Genomic DNA, 14756 nt, shown 5'->3' on the forward strand with positions numbered 1-14756 from the left:
GGAGCAGGAGTAGACTATTTGGCCCTTCAAGCCTGCTCCACCTTTCAATAAGATCATGGCTGATCTGATCATGGACTCGGCTCCACTTCTCTGCCCGTTCCCCATAACCCTTTACTCCCTCATCACTCAAAAATCTGTCCATCTCCGCCTCAAAAAATTTAATGATCCAGCCTCCATAGCTCTCTGGGGCAGAGAATTCCATAGATTTACAACCTTCTGAGGGAAGAAATTTCTCCTCATCTCAGTTTTAAATGGGCGGCCCCTTATTCTAAGACTATAACCCCTAATTTTAGTTTCCCCTATGAGTGGAACTATCCTCTCTTCATACACCTTGTGCTGCCACATTCCATCAGATCTAGAAAATATATATGTGTACAATTTATTTTCACAGTCTGGTAACTTCTGTTTGTCTAGAGGGGCACTGCGAGAAAGTACCAAACTCTCGTTACATTGGATTTTTCTGGACAGATGTTAATGGGTTCAGATTTTAGTGTTTAACCTTTCGAGGGCTTCATTTATATTTTTGCATTGTGTAAAAGCTGTAACAAGATTACAACATGCAAATATATCCAATAAATATATGATAAAAAAGAAATGTTCTGCGGTACTCTATATTTGACTTATGCCTCCAAATAGTCAACATTTAAAAATATATAAAATTAGAAACTTGGGGAAAATAGACAATGGCCTGGAACGTATGGTCCTGATGACGGCGAACTGGCAATGTACGCCATCATTTCGCTTTTGTAACTGACTGCAACTTCAGGATTTAGTGCATGCGCAGTCTGACGTGGAAATCCTAAAGTTGCAGGATTGTCACTCACTGCCTTTCCACAGGCTGCGCTGTGCACCCCACCCCCCGCCTCCCCCTCCCTCCACCACCACCACCACCACCACCCTGTCCCCCAGAGCTGGCAAAATTTAAATCAGTTTTTCAGGGCCATAACCTTTGTTTAGCAGTCAATACGCTGTTAAAACACTAGTTACACTTAATCCCTTTCGGTCTAACTTTAATGGGGTATTTAACAGCAGTAAATTACTGCAGAAGAGCTGAATCTTTCGTCAGTTTCCAGGTAATATTATTTTTCTGATTTAATGGACTTCATTAACAATCTAAAATGAAGCCCTGATAAATCTTTTGTTACCTCTCTCAACCTGTGAAAAAATTAAAAGTTTTTATAGAGAGAATAATGGATACATAAGAATGATTAGCAGCAGGCACTAATCTACACTCCATTTTAGATGATACCAAAAGCCACAAAAGCATAGCATAAGCAGATTTTAATCATTATCTGAATCATCAGATTAGATACATTTCCTTGAAATCACTCCCGGATATCTTTTTAAAAATAATATATTGTTCATTTTATATGGTAGTTTCATTCAATTTTGGGTTCAGTTTTGCATTGACAATGGCTTTCAGTCCAGATGCCGGCTTTTGTGTATTCTATGTTATTGATGCATGATGATTACTCACAATGAAGAATTAATGATTGTGATATCATTACCGTAGGCCAATGGATTGATCATGTGCAGTTGATTATAGGGACATTTTATGGCCAGTATATATGAGGGAAGTTCAACCAAAGCATTAATGATCCTAAACTAATAGGTCTCTTGTATCTTTATTTGCTGCTCCATGCAGAATAACATTCGAATGAAATTTTAAAGCCTAGCATTTTAAATGTTTCCTTCTTGCAGCTTAGTTAGCCAACAAATAAATACTGTCTTTTTATTTTTTACACTGAATATTATCCTAATTTAATGTGTAAATAACTCCTCAGGCTAGTATTCTTTTTTAATGCGCTTCCATGTATCAGAGATTTCTATATCTTTGACCTGTTACTCATTCTTTTCTTTTGGTTCTGAAATTAAATTTCCATGATTTTAAAAATTATCTTCTTGCTTCTCTTCTTCTGGTCTCCTGGGCCACACATCAACTGCAGCCAAGAGGCCGGCAACCTGTCCCTAGATCTCTGCCAATATAACTCTTGAGCTGGCCACCAGATAGTGTGTGTGAAGAGGGATGCCTCTTCTGATTTCCCCTATTCCCTCACTTTACCACTGCTGGGTGGGAAGTACACAATCTCTGATGTTCTATTCTTCACATAAGTGAGGCTGAGATCAGGAACTCAGTGGATTAGGGATTGAAGTTGTTATGCAGCCAATCGTGCTATATATTGGTACTCCAAAGCATTACATGACCACACCACCTTGATTCACATACTTGCCATCTTGGTGTTGTTTAAATCTCTGCAAGTTTATTTCCTGAGCCTTAGTAGTTAACTTTACTGATTAATGTTGCTGCGATCTCTGACACCTCTTTTATACTTCGATTTGTGTAATTGCCGCATGTAACATTGAAATCTCCTTTAAATATCATATGCTTGCCAATTTTAAGCTATATTTTTCCTGTTCTTTCTTTCTTCATGTGACATGCAGATTTTTTTCATAATTAGCAGTGACATGTAGTCTGCATTTGGTTCAACAGACTATTGGATAAACCTAGGACAGATTAGTGAACTGATCGTGCAGACTGAATCACTTGGAAAACTGCTTTGATTTTTCAAATAGTGAATCCCTGACATGTACATCCTGTATTGCACCTGTAAGCGATAGACAAAATTACTTGCTGCTGCTAAGTGACAGTTGTGCTGCATTTTGCAAAGCTAGACCTTGGGTGTTGGTGTTTAGTCCAGCATCTTTTCACAAGAACTGACCCACATCACACGGCTTTGGCCTAGTTTTGTGCAGCCTTAATTGATAGTGCAGCATGCTTTGTCACTAACCAAGCCTGGCATGTCAATCACCATTACAGCTTACAGATAGTTGACCTTCAGCCTGGATACTGTATTTCACGCCGAACAGCCGAACTGATTGAGAAAGGCATTTAAGTACCTAGAATAGTTAATACAGGGATGCGGGGTGTTCATATGAATCAGAATGTTACCAGTCAGATGCCAGCATGTGTGACAGCTGGTCATCCCTTACAGGAGTGCAACTATTCAGTTGTTAAAATAAGTATTGTTGCAGTCTGACAGTCAAATGGTTGAAAATTGCAGTGGCGTCAACTTTAAAAAATTGTCCTTTTTTATTTTAAAATCCACACAAATGCACAAAATGTAGCGAGGCCTGCCATCTTGTGAGCACTGATATATGGACCCTGATATTTAATGACAGTTCCTGTCCCTAGCAGCCCAGAGCACTTCAACTGCATGTAAACTTTTCAGAGAGTAAAATCAGCACTCACCTATTGCCACTGGGCACAGCACTAATCTGCTTTCTGATCTTACCTATAGCCTTTAACCATTAAACTGCCTCTTCCAATTTTTAAAATAAAAATTACAGTACTTTTTAAAATCATGATTTATTTTGTTCTTTTACTGTAGCTGTCATGATTAAATGAAGACACATCTTATGTAGAAATGGCCAGGAGCATCCTCTGCTGTAGAAATAATGCACAGACTGACTTTTTAAAAAATTGCAGTTGGATCCTAATAAATGCATAACTAGTTTGCCTGTAAATGTGATGCTTGCATCAGGATTATGCTTGGATCAGGATTCCTGTAAACCACAGATAAAAATAGTCAATTTGCTAATCTTTGTGCCACAGCCCATTTAATCATTCATTTGGCAATTCACTATAAACAAAACAGAAAACAGCTAACAAAATCTTTTGTTTTACACAAAAGTAATTAGACTTTGAGAATGTGCTTCTGTCTCCAGATGAAACTTGGCTGTGTATTGGCCACATTTCATGCGCAGAGCATTAAAAGCAGATAATTACAGGACATTTTATGCTTGGATCAGGATTTTGTATTTCAGTTATTCTTGGATCAAGAATCCGACACAATGGGTGAATGGGAAGTGGTTTGTTATATTGGAATTCTGTGCTTGGGGTGCAGTTCTGCTTGGATGAGGTGCTTGGAGTCAACTGTAAAACAATTCCTTCACACAAAAGGCTCCAGTATCAACTGACCTGTATAGTCTTGTGAGACAAGCAGGCTGAAATTGTGTTGGAGCTCCACCGATCTCTCCCCACAACTCCGGCTCTGTAAGCCCCCATGCAATCTCAGCTCCAAGAACTCTACAGGGCCACTTTGGTGATATCTAATGACACCTTTCATGGAGTATGTTGTTATTGTTTGGAATAGCTTCTGTTCAGTAAAATGGCAATAAGCTCCTCCATTTTGAGTATCCTGAATTGGCCTGATGGGTATTTCTATCTTTTAAGGTTTCACTTTTTGACCTGCTATAAATTAGCTTGTGGATCTTTATGCTTTGGATGTGTTTCTCTGAGTGCTAACATGTAGTATATATTTAAACATGTATGATCCTCACCAAAAACAGTTGTAGATTTCTAGATTGGATGTCTTCTCTTACTCAAGATGAATGTTTTAGATGAGCTACAATTGGGGTACAATTTTTTGTTTAAAAGGAACACTGCCAAACAGTGCTGTTCTTTTAATATTGGGGGCCTCATATGAGTTGTTTCTCCATGTTCAAAACAAAGAGAAAGGACTTTTTAACTGGGAAGGTACTTTCCCCACAAGATGACCTATATCTAACACCACCGCACAGATGGTGGATACAGACATTAACTGTATTCCTTTTCCGCCCATTTCTAGGCACAGAACGGCACGAGCTAACTTCCTGGAAGAGTTTTAGTTCTATTTTCAAGTATTTTACTCAAGCTTTAGAGGCACAGAACACTGAAGCAAAATCTAAGCCAACGGTGACAACAAGAAGCTCCAACCGAAAGAAAAGTGAAGAATTATGAAGCAAAGTGGCATTTCCTGCTTTTTCTGCGCTGGCAGTCCCTCAGTCCCTCATTAGATTGTTTTCTTCTTGGAGCAAAGGGTCACGGTGTATACATCTAAATAGCGTTTTGCATTATTTCTAGATGAGCGCAACTGTCAAAGCAATATGGGTCTGCCGGTTGTGTTTCCTGTGGTCCCGAGCTCAGATTTGGTGCCACCGATCGGTGCGCAGATTAAGAGTGACAGCAGTTCTGCACAGTACAGCACAGAGCGGCTCTAATTGCCCTGACACAGCCCTGCACTGAGCTAATGCCATGGGGCTATTGGCTTCCCCCATGTCCTAACGCCTGCCAACTATTCTTCATTAAAGAGACAGCCTCTCTTTTGTCGGTCTATGTACAGCAGCGTTTAAAATAGCTAGGAATCACAACCACTCAACATTTTCCTTTCACGTACTCAAGCCTTGTCATAATTTTCAAGGGACTTCAAATGCATTTAAGTCGCTAAAGCTGACAGTTGTTTTGGTGATGCCAGCTGTCACTTTTTGTGTCTGCTTAAAAAATAACTTTGTATTATTGAAACTGTTTGTTTCTTCAAAATAAACCAACAATACTTCTTAAAGCAGGAGGATGTTTAAAGATATGTTGAGTAAATTTGATTCATTGTGAATTTATGTCTGTTAGCCAAGATAAACTGAAGCTATCTTTTTTTAATGGTAATAATGAAATATCTAAATCAGGAAGTATGTACCTATTATATGATCTGATCAATGTACATTTATACATTATGCTACTCCTCGGAAATGACTAGCTGATTTTTTTTAACTAGGTTGAAAACTGGACAGTGCAGACAATGGAGTCACAATGGCATTTTTTCTCAGAACATTGAAAACATAAAACTGTTATTTAAAAGACCCCTGTAAATATTTTCATTCTACGGTTGTTAGAATGTTTACATTATCTTGCTTTTATCTAGTCGCTGAACATTTTGTTTTAAAGATAGACTTTTAAACTCTTTACTGCAAAATATATATTGGTTCCTTGAGCTCATGTGAAATGTGCATTCCAATTCTTGTTTTAAATGGTATTTCATTATTGTAAAATGATTTCAGCTCATTGTATCAGAATTAAAAATGGATTTTAATGACTCAAGCGTCATAGTAATCATAAAATTGCTTAAAAGGAAGTAATGCTTCAAATTACAAGAAAATGCATGTTAATACTATTTTAGGTCCTGCTCTATCATCCTATGTGGAAGTTCATTTTTCAGTTTTAAAGTTTGCTAGTTATTGCTCGCAGAGCTGTGAATCATAATCATTGGCTATAGAGTAGCTTGGGGATTCTGCTAAAATCTAGGACACACAAATGGTAAAATTTGAGTAATGTAAAGTATGTTTTAGGACATGCTTTCAAAAATCCTCAGAGTAATTACTCATTACCTTGTTTAATCATTTGTAAATTGGAGCTTTTTGTAGTGCTTTAGAACATGATCTAATACAAAACAGAGAATAGATTATTTAGAATATTCAAATTCCTGTAGACATAAGTCAGAAGGACAGCACTAAAACGCTAGATGAGAATTAAAATACGTGCCTTTGATTAAATATTTAGCAATACAAAGTTTCAGAAATATGAATTGGTGCAAAGCAGCATACAAAGTGATTAATTCAAGTGATTTGTTCAAGCTTATAATGCTGCTAGTGCTCTGAATGGCTGGAGAGCTCCATCAGGCTATGTGAATAGGCAAAAGGACCCAGGGGAAGCCTTTGGTCGCTCCTTTGGCGCATGTGCAGCTCACTCGCATAGAGGCAGGATAGGAGGTTTGCAGCTGGAGCTTTGATTGGAGTTTAAAATCATTTGACATTTCCAGCACTTTCTGCCAAATGACACTGGTCCCTGCAGAACATGTGCCCTATCCCTCCATTCTTTCGGTGTGCAAAGAGTTTAAGTGTGAAAATTGTAAAATGAACTAAGCTAACCCCAAATTCAAGCATTTTAATTGATGGTGTTGACTTCATCAGTTAATCTCCAGACAAATAAAATGGGTTCACATTGTTTTTACAGTTATATATTAGACAAGACAATGCAGAAATAGCCAATGAAATATTTGTAGATTAAAATTGATTTTAATTTTTCGGTATTAAGACGAAAGTGAAATAAAATTGGTATCTGTAAAATAGCCTTCAGTCACTTACTTGTTCAGACTTAATTTTTAACGGAAGGAACAGTGTGATGGTTACATTTAAACAATCCGCTACGTTGTGGAGTCCTTTTTATATTGAGCTCTAAATGTTGTACATGTATTTGTAATCGCAAATGTAACGAGTCAGATTTTGAAATATTACAGGCTTACTTTTGAAAACTATCATAAAGGAAAGAAATCACCTCGACACGATGAAGGCTGAGGATGACTGACAGCACTAAGTGAATAGGAGCTTTCCATACAATTGTGAACCAGGGCGGTGGGGGGGGGGGGGGGGGAATCTAAAGGAAAATGAATTTTCAAACCAAAAAGCTTTAAAGCAGAGCCGTGATTTTTATTTGTGATAGTTTTGAAATCCATCTTATGAAACTGAAGCACTGAAATGAAAAGTTGCATCCTCCGGTGCATAAATGAACTCTGCCTCTTATCAAGCTGTATCGATGACCCTGATTTTAAAGCATTTTACTTTCCAATGACAATGTTAAAAAACTGGATCGAAATAAAGATTTCCCTCCTTTAGTTGAAGTGCCTTTGTTGTCAGTGGTGTTCATTTATTTAAAAGTTTCGATCAGAAAACGGAGTAACTTTTGACATGAGACATGACTCAATCTTTGAATAGAACAACCATTGGAACTCAGAAGGCAGCATGTGAAATATAATCACAGTAGAATAACTATTTATCCTCGTTTCTAACCTAGAAATGCCTTTAAGTCGAAAGTGCTCTTGAAATCACAATTCTTTCAACAAAAAGCCGAATCTTTTTATTATGATTTCTGACATTTTTATTTAATTTCCCAATTGATTTAACTAGCAAGTCGGTTTTAGGAAGGGGAGTAAGTCTTCACAGTTGATACATTTGCTGGACCTTGGTGTCGCAAGTCAGTTGGAAGAGTTCATGCTATCAGGTTACTTCCTGAATTTGAAGCAAAGTTGCTCATGTTCAATAGGAAGTGCGTAGGCGGGAGACCCAATATTCAGCGCAAGAGTTCCGAAACAGTTTCTTAATTATGCTTTCAAATTAGTGACCATTCGAGTCTTTATGAGACCCAGCAAAATGCCATTCTATTGATTGCTTAACCCAGGCCCATCGCATGGCTAACTCCAGACAGAGTGAAATTTAGTCTGGGAAGATGGAAGCAGGAAAAGTGAGATCACCTGAACATTCAGATATCCGGACTGAAAATGAAAACGGCTTGGCACTTTCAGACAGTGTTATCAGTTGGGATTATTGAAACGAAAGTTCATTTAACTCAATTATTTCTTAACCTCAGTGCCGGGATTGCTTTCAAACCCAGTAATCCCTCTTGGTTGTTTGGTGCAACAGGGAACAAAGCCTTCGAGTCCTTTCTTCCTTTTACTAGTAAGACATCTGGGAAAAGAAGAAAATACTGTTTATGTTCAAAGTATAATTTACAGAAAAGGACGCATTCCCTTCGTTTTTATGAAATGTTAAAGTTGCCTCCATTTGAAATTGAACCAACATTCATTTTTACTTCCAAGAGGTTTTGATATTGGGTTGATACAATTGGAAACCGATGTCTCTGAAGAAATAAAATGTGGACTGGAGTGTTATGTCCTTAACTCATGGAAGGTGATGAAAGCACTCCCTCGAATTCAACGCTGAGAAAAACGCGTTGCTTTTAGAAATTTAATGATCAAGTTTTAATGGGAATTCCTGATTTTGGCTCCAAACACAGGCAATATTCCAAAAAAAAGAAAACATTTTAGTTTTGATTTTGAAATATAAGTACACACATTCGGGCATCTCGCCCATTCATTTCCTACTTGTCCAGATGGTCAGGCAGAGAATACCAGCTTTCTCGCTTTTCTGTATTTTAGCACCCCCAGGACCTCTGGGTTGTGTCATGAAATCTGGATTGTCAATATCGGCAAAATTGCAGAGTTAATATAAGTAGGTTTGTTTCTTGAGAGAATCTCCCAAATATTTTGCAATTTTGGTTGTTGAAGCGGAGACACAAAACAGCAAGGTGCTGTCAACAAATGTTTACATCGTTTGAGGTTTAAGTAGGGAACCATCTCTCGATGCAGTCCTACTGCAACTAATGGGAAATGGCGATATCCATCTAGAGCAAGTACAAGTTTTGAATAGAACTAGAACTATTGTCTACCTTACTTTCCATACAACTGAAATTAAGTAAGCATCGTTTATTGTAAGAAAAGGTGGATCCATTCTATCGTCCACATATCTCTAATAGTATGATATACTTCAGGATGGGAGAACCTTTGACCCATATCAATATGCAGTGACCTATAGGCCTGAAGCAGTATGCCAGAACTCAATCACGTATATGAATATGAATTAACTTATAGCTATTGATTTCTAGCTATACTGTCCATATAACACAGTGTACAGATTTGTAATACATGCTCATGTATTCTGCTCCTGTAAAAATGATTTTCTCAGAATAACTTATATGTCCGGTCAATATCATTATTAAATTCTATTGTAGTATAATAATTTTAACTCATCCTGTCATGATGCATGGGGCAGCCCGTTCAAATCTGGTGGACATCATGTCAGTCCGTCGCGTTAGGGTAAAATTAGTGTCAATAACTGAAGAAAGGAACTAGTTAAAAAAAAGAATGATTACAAATAATAAAATATACACACTCTCTAAACCTACAAAGGATACATTACAGGCCTTTTTGTTCTATTGTGAACATGCTTTTGCTGAACTGTTCTAAGGTGTTCGTTTATTATAGAAAATAGGACAGGATAAAAAAAAACATGGTAACTCAAAAGCTATGGCACAAAAAGAAACAAATATTCGCCTTCTGTGAAATCTCTATTATCCTGTATTAGTAACAAGGGTATAATTATTTTTGTACCAACATAACACAATAACAAAAAAACTAGCTGCTGACAGGAAACTAACGTAAATAGCCCTCGTGAATAATAACAGATTAAGAAATTGTGAGGCACATCTTGGAGTTCAGATGACATTCATATATAACTGTGGTACTTTATGAATTTATTGGAGCTTTTTAATAATTTTCTGCTAATCATTACTTTATACGTGTCAGTGAGGTATAATCCATAGGTCGGTATCACTTGTTGGAAGTGGTCAAATGCATTCACAAGGATTGGCAGCTTCTGTGTGATTATGAAGGAATATTTAAAATTAATTAAAATGATTGTTAAATACGTGCCACCTTTATTAAGAGCGTGAAGTATAATACTGGATAGTAGCCCTCGTGTCTTATGCCTGTAAAAGTCGTGAAGTGAGAATTATCAAGATTGTTTATTATATGGTAGACAAAATGTTGTATCCGATTGCAGACCGAGCTGTCTTTATAAATGAACACTGATGAAATCGCTCCGATAAACAATAAGGACAGTTAAAAATACAAAAAAATAGTTTAATGTACCTCTGATTGATTGACAGACACCACTGAAGCACACGATAAAAGTTCTAGTAGATCTTCCGGTAGCAATTATGCCATACGTCTAAATGCTATTAACATTAACGTTTGTGATTTTAACATATATTTTTATAGGCGAAAGCTTCACCTTTTAAATTCAACCTTTTTAGTGCTAGCACTCTTCGTGTTTGTGAGTTTATTCACTAGATCAGTGACAGCTCTTTATTTGCATAATTATATGCTATAGTCTGAAGTGAAAACTAACCTCCAAATTTCATGGGTCACCAAGCTGCAACAATCAATGTTTTATCACGTATGCTAAGGAAAATCTAAGAAGCTATATAAAGTTTCTTAGGGATTTGTTTTTTCTCTGTCTCTCGGAGAGAAAAAAGAATATTTGTGTCTCTTCAAGAGATGTAAAAACCTTTACATCGCTTCTTAGTAACTGAAATCTATTAGTCGGTAATAATAGAGATTAAAATGTACGTGGGGATTTCAGTCTTTTTACTTTTACTTCAAAGTAGTTCCGTAAAATACGATTCGTAGTATAAAACAGCTAACAGTTTAAACCTGATGCAGTCGGGTTAAATGCATTATTTCGTACAAACTAATTCGATGAGTGATTTTAACTACTAACTACAGATGTACTTTATAATGAAATAAAGTAGATGTATATTTTATACATTATACACACTTCCAAATATATTCTCAAACCAAATCAGAATATTCTTTATATAATAATTTTAACAGTATGTTCGTTTGTCAACATGCTTTAAATAATGGTGAAACGGCGAAATTATGAAATGATATTGACCTTATATGCTTGGTTTATTTTTGTATTTTCAATAAACATTTTCTTTGAACAAGTTCAGCTATTGAATACAGCTCCTGAAACACGATGATATTCATTTGGATTTTTTCTTTTTATCTCATAGGGATTGAGTTATCCTTGTAATTTGAGGAATTCTGAAACATATAATTTTAGATATACACTTTTTTTAATAAACAAATTAGTTTATTTCAATTTCTTAAAGTTGCTGGTTTCTTATCCGCGTTCAGAAAAAAACGTACAGGTTCTGTATTTTGAAATAAAATAACATATAACATTACAAATATTAAAGTAAAATATTATTTGTAATATGTAGAAATAAACGAGTCTCCCCTCCCCCACCTCGCACCATCATCACCATCATATGTAGAAAATAAATCCTTTGTAAACACATTTTCTTTTTAAAGAAGCGTGAAGAGCACTACATTTTCCACACTTTAATTTATAGAATACTTCATGTATTTTCGTTTTTTTAAATTTGCTATATTTCCATCAAAATCCCTTTCTTTGTCCATGCCTATGCAGCTGTGCGCCTCTCTCACACACACCAGTAGAGTTTCCAGGTGTCGCTGAACATCTTAGGGTTTTTTTTTCTCATTCATGTCAAATTTAATTTGTATCTGTGTTCAAACTTTAGCTTTTTGGTGACGTTGCAGAATAATTCGGCAGGTCACTTTCCCTGAAATTGATCAACGACCTAAATGTTAGGTTTCCGTTTTGGACAACCTGATCAACCTTATTCCTGGTTGATGCGCAATGGATATTTGATCAACAGCTGATCTCACCCTCATTGACATATCCGCATAAGGCCAATTTACGTTATTTTCAAAAGTACTATGCAACTTGTATCTGGAAGCGATCCCAAATAACACTGTGCGCCACAGTCCCATCAATGCGCCCATTTATATGGCGAAGGTATTTCCCAATAGCAAAAACAAAAATTTAAACTCATAGATGTCCAAATTCATCCTGTTTTAATAGTACAAATATATTTAGTACCTCGATACTGCTATCATCTACATCATTTACAAAAAAAATGCACATGGCACACGGTAGGGAGCTGCGCAATGTTGGATAGAGGTTTTCCTGTAACGCATTTATGTGGTTCTGAGAAACTGTGTTGTTAAGGATTATAGAATGTGACATTACAGCTTTAGCCAAAGGACATTTGTTGGTTACTGGCTGCTGCTGTGCAGGTAGACTGATGAAATGTTAGAAGGTCACTTGCTTCTAAACCATGTGGGCTGATGCTTCGTACAGTTTCTGCTCTTCCCCCGCCCCTCCCCCGCCCCAGTTCTTCATGGAGCTCAGGTGTTTGCTGCTCTGTTGCTCGACTGCACTCCAGACTGGGTAATTAGCTCCACCGCCACCTTCTCTTTTCCCTTTCAGGCGGTTCAGCTCTCACCTGAGTGGGAATTTTTTGTCTCGGTGCCAATACTGAGAAATATCCGCACAGCTTGTTACTGTCCCATTGACTGTGTTTTCAGGTCAGGTTTATCTCACACTCAAAGCAGAGTGGAATTTACCCCAACTCCTTTGATTTGCAATGAACGAACTTTTTTTCACAACACTTGAATTCACAAGCCATTAATGTAAACTCCGAAGAACCACAAATACCAATGAGAATGACTTTTGCCAAGTATTCTAAGCCAGTTTCTCATTGAATTGTAGTAAAATGAATTGCATTCGCTCCAATGTATACGGGATTTCAAACCAAACTTTTAGTTAAAATTAAAATGATCTAACTCTCGTCTCCTTCAGGATCGCTGATGTCAACCCACCCGCGCCAACTCCCTTCAAATGGTCCTGTCCTGTAACATCTACACATCGATTTCCTACGGACTACTTCAAAGCAGAATTGGATAAATGGACGGTGTGTTTAACTCACAGTGGTTTCTGAATACAACATAAGTTAAAATATTCATGAGTCCATATAATTTTGGTGCACAGGTGCCATTGTCCTCGAAGAGCTCATCTTGAAACGAAATACATTTCAACTACTGGGGATGCTTTTACCAGACTTTATTGGAGGGACACGTAACAACACAAATAGGGCTCAGACTTCCTTTGTGCTTAACATGAGAGATGGAAATTTAATGCGAAAACAACAGAGGCAATGGAGATTGGAAGCTAGATAGCTCAGTCAGGTTTACCTTCCGACCTCTCGTCCCTCATAGTCCAAGAGCTCCGGTTATTTACAGCCATATAATTAATCAATTGAATTTACTAAACTCCAACTTATTTGAAGCAGACATTATTTATTGTAAAATAAACGGATACCTTTAAAAATAAAAACAGTGTTCCCTTTTCGCTTATATTTGTCACCTCTGATTTTGGCCAGTATTTTTTAACACTGCTATACCGCCGACAGCAGTGTGTGAAGTTTTGCCACATTCAATGCACTTGTTTTAATATCTGGAGTTATGACCAAAGTACCAAATATTGATTGTATTTTTTCATTTACTCTGTCACATCTCATATCGCACAGTATACAGTGACAAAAATTAAACTGGAGCTTTATATATATATATATATATATATTTATATATGTATGAATATTAAATATAAATGTTTTAAATATTATATATGAGATGAGTTCTATTTCCATTGAAGTTTTGCTGCTTTACATTGACCGTTCGTGCGACAACTTATTGCCGTTTAAAATAAAAAGTTTAAACGTGCCAATTTTCGAGAGTAGGGAATCAGTACATCAATTGTATTATTTATTATGCTCACTGAATGTGATTATTTACTGTCTTGTTAGATTGGATATTTTGCACGGAACATAACTTGTGAAATATATATTTTCATAGCACTAATCAAATGAAATTTGAAAGTCACAAACTATAGCTATAGTAATGTGGTGTAGTTTAATTCATAAAATAATGTTTTAATTGCATCCTCATACGCCAGACAGATATATATGTTAGGTACGGGAGTCGATAATAAATTGCATTCGGTGAATACTGAAAGAAAACTCCTGTCGAAAAAGAAACATTGAATGTGAAATTATAAAACATATCTGAGAACATTATTGTAAAATAAAAAATTATATTTCATCACAAGCAGATCGCATTTATCTAAAAACTAAATGCTGTATTTCAAAAAATAGTATTTAACCTGTTGTCAGCTCTCGGAAACAGAAAACCTTGGGAGGTATTGACAAATGGAAACATTAAAGAGTAGTGCGCCATGTACCATTTACTTATTTGCAACACGGGGGTATGCATGTCTTTGAATTTGGTAGCGAAAGTGGGGAGAATGCTGAGTCAAACACCGTTCAGTTATCTCAAGCACTGAACGCTCGGTGAGTAGCACCATGGACAGCGCAGTGCAGCACTGCCATAAATCAGACCGTTTCCACAGATCTCTCGCCAAACACCAATAAAGCGAAAAATAAGGCATTAACATTATAGCATTATTAAAGAGGGCCAGAAACAAATTATATTTATAATTCCTAGAACTTCTTTATTAACTTCTTCATTTAAAGTTTATATATATAGTATTATAATTTGTAATACATATATGCTCCTCATTTGTATGTACATACTTTAAGAGGCATATTTCTCGACATTCTGCCA

At 36.6% G+C, this 14756-nt stretch overlaps 1 protein-coding gene across 4 annotated transcripts in view; it reads left to right on the top strand.

Annotated features, from left to right (window-relative positions):
- The window catches only part of arb2a (ARB2 cotranscriptional regulator A), an 844257-nt gene extending 830924 nt beyond the window's left edge, over positions 1-13333 (top strand). For 3 of the 4 annotated variants that reach the window (XM_070884922.1, XM_070884950.1, XM_070884931.1), the window contains one exon: positions 4629-7481. In XM_070884922.1, coding sequence (XP_070741023.1) covers positions 4629-4780 — 152 coding nt within the window. In that variant the 3' untranslated portion in view covers positions 4781-7481. Of the gene's footprint in view, positions 1-4628; positions 7482-12936 lie in introns of those variants that run through there. The other variant, XM_070884941.1, reaches the window with a different exon arrangement.
- The last annotated feature ends 1423 nt before the right edge of the window (positions 13334-14756 follow it).

Source organism: Pristiophorus japonicus, chromosome 1, assembly GCF_044704955.1.
Source record: "Pristiophorus japonicus isolate sPriJap1 chromosome 1, sPriJap1.hap1, whole genome shotgun sequence".
Classification (NCBI taxonomy): Eukaryota; Metazoa; Chordata; class Chondrichthyes; family Pristiophoridae; genus Pristiophorus; species Pristiophorus japonicus.